Source organism: Aricia agestis, chromosome 1 (genome assembly GCF_905147365.1).
Source record: "Aricia agestis chromosome 1, ilAriAges1.1, whole genome shotgun sequence".
Lineage (NCBI taxonomy): Eukaryota > Metazoa > Arthropoda > Insecta > Lepidoptera > Lycaenidae > Aricia > Aricia agestis.
Genome location: NC_056406.1, coordinates 24,316,113 through 24,330,815, shown reverse-complemented (window position 1 = coordinate 24,330,815; position 14,703 = coordinate 24,316,113). Strand labels below are relative to the sequence as shown.

At 38.8% G+C, this 14,703-nt stretch overlaps 2 protein-coding genes across 2 annotated transcripts; one reads left to right on the top strand and one right to left on the bottom strand.

Moving 5' to 3' along the window:
* Positions 1–261: 261 nt before the first annotated feature.
* On the bottom strand, positions 262–4,600 carry LOC121728910 (cysteine protease ATG4B). Its single transcript, XM_042117241.1, has 9 exons — positions 4,411–4,600; positions 4,133–4,328; positions 3,875–4,021; positions 3,267–3,346; positions 2,833–2,978; positions 2,448–2,582; positions 2,031–2,129; positions 878–1,043; positions 262–330 (listed from the first exon to the last, which is right to left on the bottom strand). Exons 1-9 carry the CDS (start codon positions 4,529–4,531, stop codon positions 272–274), a joined length of 1,149 nt encoding a protein of 382 aa, XP_041973175.1. The 5' UTR covers positions 4,532–4,600; the 3' UTR covers positions 262–271.
* Positions 4,601–5,694: 1,094 nt separating this feature from the next.
* Positions 5,695–14,072, top strand: LOC121728224 (NHL repeat-containing protein 2). The gene is made up of 12 exons (XM_042116368.1): positions 5,695–5,913; positions 5,996–6,162; positions 6,253–6,412; positions 7,401–7,579; positions 7,716–7,863; positions 9,864–10,031; positions 10,573–10,640; positions 10,787–10,874; positions 11,440–11,559; positions 11,721–11,825; positions 12,767–12,876; positions 12,986–14,072. The coding sequence occupies exons 1-12, from the start codon at positions 5,754–5,756 to the stop codon at positions 13,787–13,789; spliced, it is 2,277 nt and encodes a 758-aa protein (XP_041972302.1). The 5' UTR covers positions 5,695–5,753; the 3' UTR covers positions 13,790–14,072.
* The last annotated feature ends 631 nt before the right edge of the window (positions 14,073–14,703 follow it).

The window sequence follows — 14,703 nt, the reverse complement described above, 5'->3', positions numbered from 1 at the left end:
ATTATTATATTCCACCCCAATAACAATCATCATATTGGATACAAAAAGTTAGTCTTTGGTGAGAAAACTTAATAATCATTCCTCTAAAATGAATTATAGCTAACGATAAACAATATAATATTTATTCTTCACTTTATTACCTTTACATATACTTAGGATTATAATATTACAGTACAATCTTAAGTACAGTCTCTAACAATCAAGCGCATTATATTTTGTGATGTTTTTACACGGCAACATTATGCTCTATTTAATAAAAAAATAAAAATTCTCACAAGATTTCGAACTCTTCGTCTGAATCATCAAACTGCCGATCAACATCTTCAAATTCTGAAAAAAGAGAAACTGATTTTTTAAACTATTAATAAAAATGCGAAAATGTGTAGGTATGTCTGTGTGTTTACTTTTTAAGCTCAATAAACCTAAACTGATTCTGATAAAATTTGCTAGGAACAGGTGCCTTACTCCCGAAACTGATATTGATTTCGATTTGCGATTTCAACGGTTTTTTTACACTTTAGCCATCTAAAATATGTCTAAAAAATGTCAAAAAACCGTTGAAATCGCAAATCGAAATCGATATCAGTTTCGGGAGTAATGCCAGATCTGTATATAGTTCTGGCTTCTGAGAAAGAAAGAGGATATCACGGAATTTTATCACGGAAAAATATATGATTTCTTCACAACAAAAATTCAGGCAATATCAAGTACATATTTAGGGCTTGTTTCACCACTTCCTGATAAAGTTCACAACTTATTTGACAGATACTCTATACTCTGTCAAGTTAAGTTGTGGATAGCCTATCCGGCACTCATCAGGAAGTGGTGAAACAGCCCCTAAAACCATAATAAATTATCTGAGATATATCAACATTACCTGTAAATAATGAGGTATTTTGCAAATCTATGTCGGATGTGGCAGGCCCCCAGTGGGAGGGTCTCTTCTCACAGAGCTCAAATAAAGGCTGAGCTTCTTTCATCAAATTATTCTCGATATTTGTGCAAAGTTCAACAAAGTCTCTTTTCGTCAGGCACAGAAAACACTGTAGAAAAAGAAATAAGTACTAAATTTAATACGACCAATATCTTAACAGATTATTAAGAACTGGTAAGTCACACACTCGTTACTTTCCTGATAAGTGTAGGTATACAGTTGGGTTTTGTATAAAAATAAATTCCGAATAAAAGCTGCGCTGCTAACTAAGGTTTGATGGGTTGATACGTTATAAAAATCATGAAAATAGTGTGACGTATTATATGAAAGGTCCCTAAATGATTTATATGTCCCGAAATGTGGTTCGCGTTATTGCTGTATTATGGTCACCTGGCCCTGGCCTGGTCCTCCATTTTGAAAGTCGGTTAAAATTGTAGCCTATTTTACATAAAGTTAATATACCTTACGGAATAGAGAAACAAAGGCCTGAGCAAGAGAGATGTCACTATCAGTAACACTGCGTGGTAAAAAGAGACGTGTGATACATGACAGCAGCACTCTGTTTTTGACGTCCAGTCGGCACGTGCCGCACGTTGACAATTTAATCTCATAGAAGTCATGTTCAATCATGCTTGTGTAAGTGTTGTGTCACCGCAGACTTACAAATTAAAGTTGGCCGACTATCGTACAAACCACAGAGATAGATCAAGATAGAAGCGCCATGTCGCTTCAATGTGTATGAACACGAGCGTATGGCGCTTCTATCTTGATATATTTCTGTGGTTTGTACAATAGTCGGCCAACTTTAAATTGTAAGTCTGCAGGGACCCTATATGTACACATATTTTTACACACAGATAAAACCAATTTTGGTTACGTTTTACAGCTCGAGATTGTTGCTCTATTCCGCTAGGTATATTAACTTTATGATTTGTTATTCTGATGTATAAGCTATATTATTGTAAAGTTTCATTAAAATCCACTCAGTAGTTTTTGCGTGAAAGAGTAACAAACATCAATACATCCATACATCTAAACAAACTTTCGCCTTTATAATATTAGTAGGATAGTAGGATAATGTAGATAATAAACTTACCACAGCCACGGAAGGGTCCATCGCCATTATCGGAATACGCGATGCAAACTTACAGTGGAAAGTACAGTCCATTTCCTTCTGCTCATCTGTCATCTTATTCTAGAAAAGAAAGACAATTGCAACTTATCTAAGTCTACTTTATTTGAGATACCTACCTATTTGGTCAAGATGGTTGAACTTTTAAGGTGAGAGCACACTAGGCGTAACTACACTGCAGTGAAGCAACGCGTCAAGTATTAGGTATTTGTATTAAAAGTACGAGCTCAACCATGCTTCGAGCCAGCAGAGCTAAGAATACAAAACGTCAGTGCTTCCATAGTATGTGTGTTTTAAGTGTCCCGCCTCTCTGGTGGATCGTAATAAAATTATCAATAAACCATCCATCAAAAAACTGTTTATAATTTATGCAAGTAATACCTCAACTAGTCCTGATCGTTGTGTTGTGTGCGGATCTAAATATATAACTTCATCGCCCACGCAGCCAATAAGATAGAGTGCTTGGTTCGGTTTGCCACCGATCACGCCTATCGACTGTGGCGACTCAAAACACATCTGCAAATATAGAAATCTTATAATTATCATAATGTAAATCTTATTATACAAATGTCTGAGAATTAAACTAAAAAAAATATATGAATTTATATTTAATTTAATGTCAAATCAATATATTTTATTATTTAAAGAATAATAGTTATTAAAATTTTTAATTTCTTAAGAATCAGCTTTATAGATGACGATGATGATTTTTATGTTTGCAGCAATTTAACACATTACACAACACATGATTGACATTCCCATTTACCTTGAGCCCATCAATATAGACTGGGTTAATCTCACTGAGGCCCAGCCTCAGAGGAACTATCAGCAGCAGCGGCATCCAGTCTGATGTTACATTGCTTGGAGTGCTTGAGTTATCCCCTCTGTCATTTTTCACTATACACTGCTGTACTGAAAATGAAATGCTTGTACAGTGTAAAATGTAAACCTGTAGCAGTATATAATGTGCCTTTGAAATTTTATTCTGTTTTTCTCGAAACTGTTGAGTACCCTAACCTACTTATGGTAACTATGCTATTTAGTCCTTTAACAAATGACTCAAAAGAGGGCATTCTACAACTACTTTGTTGCAGTCAACAAAGTAGTTGTAGAATGCCCTCTTTTGAGTGCGGTCAATTAGCTCAGTAGCTAATTGACCGCATTGTAAACAGTAATAATGGTCATAGTTTAAATACTTACTTATATCTTCTTTTACAACTGTATTATCTAATGCCACATGAATTACAAGTGAACTCCACTTGTCATAAGCTATCAATTTCCTGCAAAACAATAATTACATTAAAATCGATTTTATTGTCTCACACCAATAGCATGCTATTAGTAATTAATCATTATTTTCTTTCTTTAAATTATAAATCAATCACCATCATTAATAATTAATCCATAGCAAAGGACTTTAGAGCATGTGAGAAATAAACACCTTCTGATACATCTTAATTCAGTGTGACTATGACTGTGGCATTTCAGAATAATTGACTACTGTATATTCAAAGAGTACTGTAATTATTAATGTATACATAAATAATATATATGTGTACATCAGTCCAACACTTTAATTTGTACATACTTTTATTCATTTTATTAATATCTTGATCGTGGGAATCACAGTGACACAGACACAATAGATTTTCAATTGTTATTCAACAGCCGGGTGCTGCTTGGGGATTGATGGGTTAAATTAAATTACCAGTTACCACATATAACTAAACTGGCCTAAATATAATTTATTATCAATGTAGGAAGTTTCCTTTATTGATAAGAAGCTCTAATAATGTTTAGGATCTTACTTGAGAACTTGTGCTACTGTGTTTGGTCCAAACCATTGTCCCACAGCCTTTCCCTCACTAGCTCCCATCAAAGCTACTTGATGTATTGAATAAGGAGCCTGCTTCCTTTCTTCAAATCTTTGAACTATTTTTAAATATGTTGGGTCTCTGAAACAACATGCAATATGCAATATTTTTCGCAACCTCCTTGTCTTAATACACTTTTTATGATGAAACACAAAAATTTGCATAAGATGTGGTTATATACTTGTTTGGTACCTTGTATCAGGAGTCCATACCCAATCAGCAGACAGGTGAATCCGAACGAGTGCAACCCCGAGCACCATCTGCCCGCATCGCAACATACACCCCCATCCCTTATCTGACGTCAAACCCTCGTTCCCGATAGGGACAAACCCTTTTCTGTAGGTGCACCATATTACTGACGTGATATCTCGCCTGATTCTATCTAAATCTGAAAAATATTTAAACTCAACACGTAACACCTATGTATTTTTATCGTTAGAACAATAGCTAAACATATTCAGATGTTTTACCTTGCACTGCGCTATATTTTTTTCCCAAAATCCAAACACTATCCTTTGTTTTGGGTATGTCATCAGGTTCAATATTACTGCCGTCCGGAGAAAGATAACAAATATCAAATACCGCATCCATATTTTAGCATAATTTATAAAATACCGAATTAATAAAAGTTTTGAAAAAGTTAAAAAGCTTTTACAAAAAATTAAAATCTCTGCAAAATTACTTCTCAATATTTTGTAAACATGTCACTTTTTATTTTTTTTCATCACTCATCAGTCATCACTCATCAGACAGTAGACGTCATCCAGTGTAGTAAAGGAGTGAGCACACTTTTAAGTTTTAGACGGGCCGTGCCAGGGCCCGGGGGCCGGGGCCTGGGGCGCCTCCAATGCGGGGGAAGAGAACTAAATCTGACGTAACTTGCAAATGGCCGTTTAATCGCTATTGGTTGTAGAAACTAGTATTACTAGTTCCAAGTACTACTCCCAAGTCCCAAGTCCCATTCATAGACTTATTTATTTATATAGTGTCGTCTGTCGTAGTCCCACTACTGGCGCTGATAGCAGTAGTGGTAGTTCAAACGTCATTTTTACGTCAGATCTAGTTCTCTTCCCCGCATTGGGGCCGTTGATCAGGGCCCCCGCTACCATATGTGCAATGTGAGCAATGCACACGGGTGCCATCCTCTAGGGGCGCCAAATTGCCATCTTTAGGGGTGCCAAAACCAAGGACCCAAAAAAATTGCCTAAAGGGGCGCCAAAATCTTTTTTTTGCACACAGGCGCCAGTAGCCCTTACGGGGGCCCTGACGTTGATTCCGCTTCAAATAGGCACAAAAAAAATTGCTGTCATTTCAAATGGACGGACAGGCTGATTGCTGAGCTGAGCGACACCCGAGTAGGCTGTTTTATTGATGGTCTCTGTATTAACAGCATCAGTTACGCGGTACGCCGATGATAATATATGGTGTTACATAACCGCCCTCAGAAAAATGATAAGTGTGTGTGAAAGTTACGCCATGTCGCACGGTCTTACATATTATAATGTAAAGAAAAGCGAGCTCATGATATTTAGTTCAAGGGCTCGTAAAATCGGAGATACGTAGCACCAGTGCTTTTCAATGGTGTTGCGCTCCGAAGAGTAAAGGAATAATTTAAATATCTCGGTCATGTGGACATCGAGGATTTAAAAGGTCAGTGATAAAAATAAACAGAAAAAAAGACTGTCATTTGTCATTGTCACTTGTCAGATTGGTGTCAGTTGGTTTTGACAGGACTTAGGAGTTAGGAGTCACAAAACTGAAAATATTTTAATTTCTATTTTATAAAAGTAAAATAAATATTGTTAAAAATCGAATGAGCATGGAGTCCAGTTTTTTAGACTACGTAGCTCAAGCTTGCATAGATTTAACTGAAGCTTTGGGATCTGGCAGTGATGCTGATCGTGAATCTCTAATAACAAATCACATAAAAAAAGTTTGGTCGGTAGTACCGACTATAGAAGACTTTAAAAAAAGTAACTTTATTTATAAATATATCCTTATTTATTAAGCATTCGATCTAACCAAAACCTATAACCACTAAATTTCCTATTGTAGATTTAGAATGGATAAACGTGAGCGAACCTATATCCCTGGCTCAGCACTGCAATGAAAAGATTGTAATATTAGACTTCTGGACTTACTGCTGCATCAACTGTTACCATGTCCTCCCAGATTTGGCGCACATAGAGAAACTTTATGGAGTTGAAAGTGGTCTTGTTGTGGTAATAACTACAATCATAACAAAACCTTCTAAAAACTGTACACAACCTTATTAAAAAGCGTCCATCATAATAATTATTTATAATTTCTAGATTGGAGTACATTGTGCAAAATTCAGTAACGAAAAGGCATCAGATAATGTTCTGGCAGCTGTTCAACGGTATCATATCCATCACCCGGTGGTCAATGATGCTGAGAGTGTCATGTGGGACTACCTTGGCATCAAATGTTGGCCCACTCTTGTCATATTAGGTAATTCTCATTTTATCTCTATTAATTATTAGAACTCATTTTAATATGAATTATATTTCTTAAACCATATTTTAATGATCTGTTGCTTGTAGATTGATAGATCCCATAGGGCTAGTTATTTTCAATAAAAAAAGCCTTATTAAAAAAAGTTAATAGGCTACTTGACCTATATTCAATTTCATTTAACAAATGCATATTTCTATTTAGAACTTGGCCTAGGAAACCATATTTCACCATAATTATCATCAAAGAAAAGCTTGCAATTGATAAATATAGTCGATTTGGAAATATGATTTTATCTTTTTTATATTTGTACTGACGAAAACACTTTTGCGGTACTTCCAATTTGGATATGACCACACTAGTAATTTAATATATTTTATTTTATGCGCTCGATAAATGTAAGTTTATTTGTACATAAATAATAAGAATAAGCCTAGAAAAATTTGTAAAATATATTTTCTTGAATAATTCAAATAAAACATCAGTTTTCAGGGCTCCCATGCAAATCACAATTTTTGGCCTAATTTTGCTCTATAATGGTACAGAACCCTTAGTGCGCGAGTTAGCCGATTATATAATATATTTTCTTCATTTATTGTAGTTTGGAAATGATATGGCCAAAACTTTTCTTCAAAAGTTTTCAACATTACAAATGATTTCACATTTCTTATTTAATTCTTTTCTAATTATTGTTTGGCACTTTTAGACTCATATGTTTTGCACATAAAAATTTTTAAATAAAGAAAGTATAAACTACAAAAAATATGATGTCAAATATGGCAGACAATGTTTTAGGCGCCATTTAAAACGCTTATTTTTCAATCATTTTTATGGTTTTTTACTGTTTAAAATATTAACATATTAGTATTTTTTGGTGACAATGAATAATTAAGAAGCGATCAGCATGAAGAAAAAAAGTTGGGCAAGTAGCTTATTGTCACGAGAAAAAAAAACTGCAATAAAGCAACCTTTTTCTTAATCATAGGTCCAGGGAACAAACCAATATTTGTATTAACTGGTGAGAGTCACAGACAAGAGCTAGAATGGTATGTCGGTGCTGCAATACGTCATTTTTCTTCTCGTGTCTCCAACTCTCCATTGCCAGTTTCCATAAACAAGCACATTAAGTCCAAAAAGACTGATCTTTTATATTTTCCAAGTAAGGTTTGTATGAATTAATTGTTATAGTGTTACAAAGTGTTCATTTTAATTCAAACCTCTTATATTATTAACAAACTGCTTTCTTAGAAAGGTTATAAGTAAATTATACTTACTTAATATTAAAAAAATTTTTTTTTAGCTTGCATTGAATCCATTTTATCGAGGAAGAGCAGAGGAGCCTTTTATGGCTATATCTGATACGGGCCACCATCGGGTTCTGCTTACTGACTGTTCTGGAGTGGTGCTGCGGATTGTTGGAGGTCCAGACCCAGGCTTCAAAGATGGAAGTATGTCCTGTTTTGTTAGTTTTAGACCAATTAACCAGTTACCACTATGACCAGCAAAAACTGAAATAACATGAGATTCTAAATTATAATATGTACATGTTAAGAACGCTATCACAAAAATTATTACAAAAATTAGCAGGTCAGTACGAATATCGACGTAAAGGACATTAAAATAACATTCAATATCAGCGCGCCTTGTACAGTGGCGGTTACGACACTCGCCGCGTTCTTGATAGGGCTTGAAATGTATGAAGAAATTTGAGACCGTTTCTTATTTTTCTTATAAATGGAAATGTTATTTACTTTTATATAAAATATTTAGCTATTCGTACAGGGGAACAATTTTTTTGTATTTTTATTTTCCTTAGTTCAGTGTATTTAGCTATAATGGTACCTAACCAAACCCCTTTTTTATCTTTTGCGATTATTGTGATAGTTAAAACATATCCATGTGAAAATTTTGTATGCGGCTATAATTTTTTTATGGTGTAGACGTGGAGATGAATATATTATTTTTCATTTGAAACCAAAATATCCTTGTAGTGTGAGTTTGTTTATGTCTTCGACTATTACTAAATAACTTATTAAGTCTTCTTGTCTTCTTAGCCGTGAGTGTTTCTCTTTTAAATTCAGCATCTTTCCTACTCCCGTGAATTTTTTCACATTTCCAATAGACACATCCACGGTAGATGGGCACTGGACTCTAACGTATTTTTCCACTTTACAACTTCATATTTCACGAATGAACCCCGAAATCGGAAAATGATTTTTAAAATGAAAATGTTTTGGGATGGACACGAAAAAAAACCGGCCAATTGCTTGTAGGGCCACGCAAAATATAGAGTTCCGTAGTACCACTAATTGTTGTATAGTTATTGAATGTATATTTATAACGTGTTTTACATTACTAACAACATCATCTCAGTTACGTTCCAAGGAATTTTAACGAAAAAAATTTTTGTACTTCTACGAATACAATTTTTTTAGTTGATCGACTTCAATAACAGCTCATGAATGTCTTCTTAGCCGTGATAGTTTTCCTTTTAAATTCAGCATATTTCTTACCCCCGTGAATTTTTTCACATTTCCAGAAGCAACCGTTTAGCTGGTAGAAGGGGGGGACACTAGACTCTAACGATTTGTTCCACTTCCCTTAATGTGTATCGGAGGCACCACAAAAAAAATAATTAAAGATTTTATATACTATTTTGTCGGCTTGATTAAGATGTACATTCATGCCGAATTACAGCTTTGTAGGCCTTACAGTCTCTGAGAAAAACCGCGGACAGACAGACGGACGGACAGATGGACAGACAGATAGACAGACAGACCGAAAAATTTATTCTGAATAAAAAATTTTGAGTTTGAGTTTGAGTTTTGAGTTTGAATTGTGCCAATAGACCGAAATAGATAACTAATTTTACTTTCCTTTGTTTAATGTTATACTTGGGCAAGTTTTAAAACTGGACATGAAAATAATGGTAATAAAAAGTTAAGCCTAAGACATACAATGTGGTTGTTTATTTATTAATTAATATATAATATGTCACAGTGTAGATAGATGGCGTTGGGCGCACATTGCATCGCGTAATCATGATTTTTATTACAACTTTCCGATATTATGTTGAATAAACATTAATCAACAATTTAATGTTTATTCGACGCTTAGTCCATTTCTGAACTCTAAATCATCATTCCCTATCTCAAAAACTACTGAACCGATTTTGATGAAACTTGCAGTGGTTCCTAAGTTGAACAATACTAGTTAACCTAGTACAACAAAAAATAGTCACTTAAAAAATAAAAATCAGACTTGTAGTTCCGGAGATATTCGATTATAAACATAAAAACATATATACGAAAACTAGACAGTTCTGGAAATATTATATACATACGGATCGAACTGCTAACCTCCTTTTTTTTTGAAGTCGGTTAAAAAGGGGATAACAAATTAAACAGTTGATTTAACTAAATGCCTGCAAACATTGTGTATATTCCAGAACTGTCAGAGGCCCAGTTCAACTCCCCGCAGGGTGTGTGCTGGCTGTCGAGCAACGTGCTGGTGGTGTGCGACACGGTGAACCACGCGGTGCGCGCCGTGCACCTCGACGACGGGACGGTCGAGGTGCTGGCCGGCACGGGGCAGCAGGCTGAAGTGGGAGACCTAGGTAGAGTTAATTCATTTGCTTTTTCCTCTTTTTTTTTTATGAAATAAGGGGGCAAACGAGCAATCGGGTCACCTGATGGATAGCAACTTCCGTCGCCCATGGACACTCGCAGCATCAGAAGAGCTGCAAGTGCGTTGCCGGCCTTTTAAGAGGGAATAGGGGAGGGTAGGGAAGTGAAGGGAAGGGAAAAGAAAAGTTGAGGGTAGGGAAGGGAATAGGGTAGGGGTTAGGGGATTGGGCCTCCGGTAAACTCACTCACTCGGCGAAACACAGCGTAAGCGCTGTTTCACGCCGGTTTTCTGTGAGAACGTGGTATTTATCCGGTCGAGCCGGCCCATTCGTGCTGAAGCATGGCTCTCCCACGTATAAATATTGCTACAGTGGATACGCCTGACTGTGATTAGTGATTACTATGAGTCAATAATAGGTGATACACGGCGTATCGCATGTTTTTTTACAATCAGAGTCATTTTAGTATTTGATAGGCTTTAAACTAAACATTATTGACATTGGCTTACTTTATATTTTGTCGTGTGTTCAGGTGGCAAGTGTCTCGGTCTGCAGGCCCTGTCTTCGCCGTGGGACATCACTCTGTACACCACGCCCGACATGGACATGTCCGTGCGGCCGGTGCTGCCCGTGCCGCACCCGCCTGGCGCCCCGCCCCCTCTGCCCGCTGACAAGGACGACGGGAATGGTGAACCAGACCTTTTTTTTATTGAATAGAGTTTATATCACTGTACAACACGTCCGACATGGACATGTCCGTGCGGCCGGTGCTGCCCGTGCCGCACCCGCCTGGCGCCCCGCCCCCTCCGCCCGCTGACAAGGACGACGGGAATGGTGAACCAGTTTTTTTTTTATTGAATAGAGTGTATATCACTGTGCAGCACGTCCGACATGGACATGTCCGTGCGGCCGTTGCTGCCCGTGCCGCACCCGCCCGGCGCCCCGCCCCCTCCGCCCGCTGACAAGGACGACGGGAATGGTGAACCAGACCTTTTTTTTTTTATTGAATAGAGTTTATATCACTGTACAACACGTCCGACATGGACATCTCCGTGCGGCCGGTGCTGCCCGTGCCGCACCCGCCCGGCGCCCCGCCCCCTCCGCCCGCTGACAATGACGACGGGAAAGGTGAACTAGACCTTATATACTATGGAATAGAGTTGGTAGCGCAGGTGCCACACCCGAATGACCCAATCTATAATAATATTATGTGCTATAGAATATAGTTGATACATGTAAAATGCATAATAACAAATAGTAATACAAGAAGTTTCGCCTTATATAATATCTTCTCTTTCTTATCTTAAAATTTCAAATTACATACTATACTACTATCTTCTTTAGTTTGAGTAGTTACCTATTCTATTGTTTTGTTAATAAAATTATTATATTGTTTTAGAAAAAGACAAAAAAGATGAAAAGCGACGTGTTCTTCTGATCGCGTGCGCCGGCTCGCATCAGATTTGGGCGCTGTTTCTGGACAACACAATTTGGTGGAAATACAAATCTTTCGTCGAAGGTACATATTGAAAAGACAAGTTATGAGCTAAGACGAGAGATAAGACCTAAGACGCCATTCAATCACCAATTAACTAAAGTTATTAACATGAGTTGATGTAATTGCCACATCGTATCTAAGTATGAATCAATAAATCTGTGACGTGACATTTGTGTCCGCAGGTACGTGCGTGTGCGTGGCGGGCTCGGGCGCGGAGGCGGCCCGCAACAGCGCGTACCCGCACACCGCCGCCTTCGCACAGCCCTCCGGACTCACGCTGAGGACCGGTCAGTGTAATTTTTTTAATTAAATTGTGCCGCATTTCTTCTTTTTCAGATGGGTAGGGTAAATTCAGACCGCAACGCGACGCGTAGATGCAATTCTAAATTTGTATGGATTCGACAGATTTGCAAGAGGTCACACGCAATTGAAATTCAGTCAATTCAGTACTAGCAATGCATCTACGCGTCACGTTGCGGTCTGAATTGACCCGTAGGTTTGGTTCACACCGCATAATCCTGCACGTTTCCTGCACGTTTTTTTTTGCAGTATACGTCTTAACGATATAAACAGTGGCGCATATAATGTATATAGGACTATTCACAAGTCGATTGTACTGCAACAATTCGTTAAGGGAGATCGCAGACGGCACATTTTTTGTGTGATCGAGTCTGCGGCGCACATACAGTTTGCATGGCCGCGCCATGCCGACTGTATGTGCGCCGCAAACTCGATCACACAAAAAGTGTGCCGTCTGCGATCTCCCTAAGAAGTATACTGCAAAAGAACGTGCAGGATTTTGCCGTGTGAACCAAGCCTTATTTGCCTTCTGTCGTTAAAGCTTGTTCCAGCTATATTTTGTAAAAAAGCTATCATTTTCGTGTTACGGAGAACATTTGACTCGGATTTGGAAATTTACAGCATGTTTATTGATCAACGTAGGGGCAGCAAACATTATTGGTTGTTACAAATCGATGACGTTGAATAAGAGTCGTATTGTGAAAGCCCCATTAAAACCTATTGAGTTATTTAACACCGTTAAACTTAGACGGCTTGATGGATTCTTGCTTAGTGGCTGTCGCTAGTGTTTTCTGTGTGTGTGTTTTAAGTTCCATAACAAGTTAAGTTTCGAGAAAAAATGAGGTAGTTTACTTTTTGCTTTTTACGCTTAGAATTTTAGTAGTAAATTGTATCGTCTTAAAATTATTTCATTCTTTAAATATTTTAGGTACCCACTCGGAGCTGTTTATAGCAGACTCCGAGAGCTCGTCGATCAGGAAACTGCAGCTCACTACCGGACAAGTGTCGACCCTGTGCGGCGGCGACCGCAATCCGCTGGTAACTATTCATCTCAATCGTCAATATGAAAAAACTATTGCATGAGAAGATCACGGTTGGCAGTTGGTAATGCCTTAAAAAATTCTGAAGTATACTTTCCGCGTTTCAGAATCTGTTCGCGTTCGGCGACGTGGACGACATCGGCGTGGATGCGAAGCTGCAGCACCCCCTGGCCGTGGCGTACTCCGAGGTCGGCAAGACGCTGTTCATCGCCGACTCCTACAACCACAAGATCAAGCGGGTCGACCTCAGCACGCAGAAGGTCAGCACGCTCAACCCCACCATGATCGAGACCACCGATCCCGCCCGGTTCAGCGAACCCTCCGGCCTCGGCGTCAGCCCCGACGGCCGGTACCTGTACATCGCCGACACCAACAACCACTCCGTCAAGATCCTCAACATAGCGAAGAACGTGTGCCAGGAGTTCAAGGTGCGCCTCCCCGACCCCAAGTTCACGGAGCCCGCCAATCTGATCCTGTACAAGAACGACCTGTTCGTGAACAAGAACTGCGGGAACCTCATCATCTACTTCAACGTGAGCCTCGTGACGCAGGACACCGACGCCAAGCAGGTGAAGTTCACGGCGGGCGCGCCGCAGCACTGGCAGCTGTGCATCCGAGACGACAGCAATCGGGAGGTCACCACCGACGACTTCGAGTTCGTGGGCGGCGTCCACAAAGGCACCAAGCTGCCCGGCCGAGTCGAAATGAAACTCAAAGCTAGAACGGATAAGACTCATTATCGCCTGTACCTGAGCTTCCAGACGTCGCTGTGCGAGGCGTCGATATGCTTCGCGCACGCGTTTACGATCCGGTCCACCATCTTGGTGCGAGAATCCGTCAAGATGGTGGAGTCGTACAAGATCACGTGCAAAGTCAATCCTGTTAATCGCTTCGATAAAAATGATAAATGAGTTGAAAGTATGTAATTTAAATGTTACGTTTTAACTTTGAATCATTAGATTTTATCCATGAAATGTCGTCTTACCACAAGTTTTAAACTTTTGACTTGCATTCTGATTAAAAATAAAATATCTGTTGTTGGAAAGGTTAAGAGTTGTGTAAAGAATAATGTTGATGAAGTGTACAATATTATATTGACTAACCCTAAAAAAGTATGCTGTAAACTGTAAGATAATATGTTAAGTTGACATTACCTGTTTAAGTTACTAACTCCATGTTATTTATTATTATTACTAGCACTTTCATATTTTTTCTAATAAAATGTACTTATAAAATGTTTTTGCTGATTTTCTTCTATGCTTCGGCACGAATGGGCCGGCTCGACCGGATAAATACCACGTTCTCACAGAAAACCGGCGTGAAACAGCGCTTACGCTGTGTTTCGCCGAGTGAGTGAGTTTACCGGAAGCCCAATCCCCTAACCCCTACCCTATTCCCTTCCCTACCCTCAACTTTTCCCTTCCCTTCCCTTCCCTACCCTCCCCTATTACCCTATTCCATCTTAAAAGGCCGGCAACGCACTTGCAGCTCTTCTGATGCTGCGAGTGTCCATGGGCGACGGAAGTTGCTTTCCATCAGGTGACCCGTTTGCTCGTTTGCCCCCTTATCTCATAAAAAAAAAAACATTCCTGATTGTATCGAGACAGAACTGAAAGCATTGGCAGTCGCCAATGCTTTCAGTACGTCTGGCGTCCCTGCGTCACCAGACTGAGTCCAGTCGGGCGACGCAGGGACGCCAGACGTAGCCATGGCAACGTCGCTAGCCACGTCGCCATGGCATCTTGGCGAAGTATGGCCCTTAGCTTGCTCATGTTCAAAAATTCTTCTATAATAATGTAATTATCACTTAGTTTTGTTACACCGT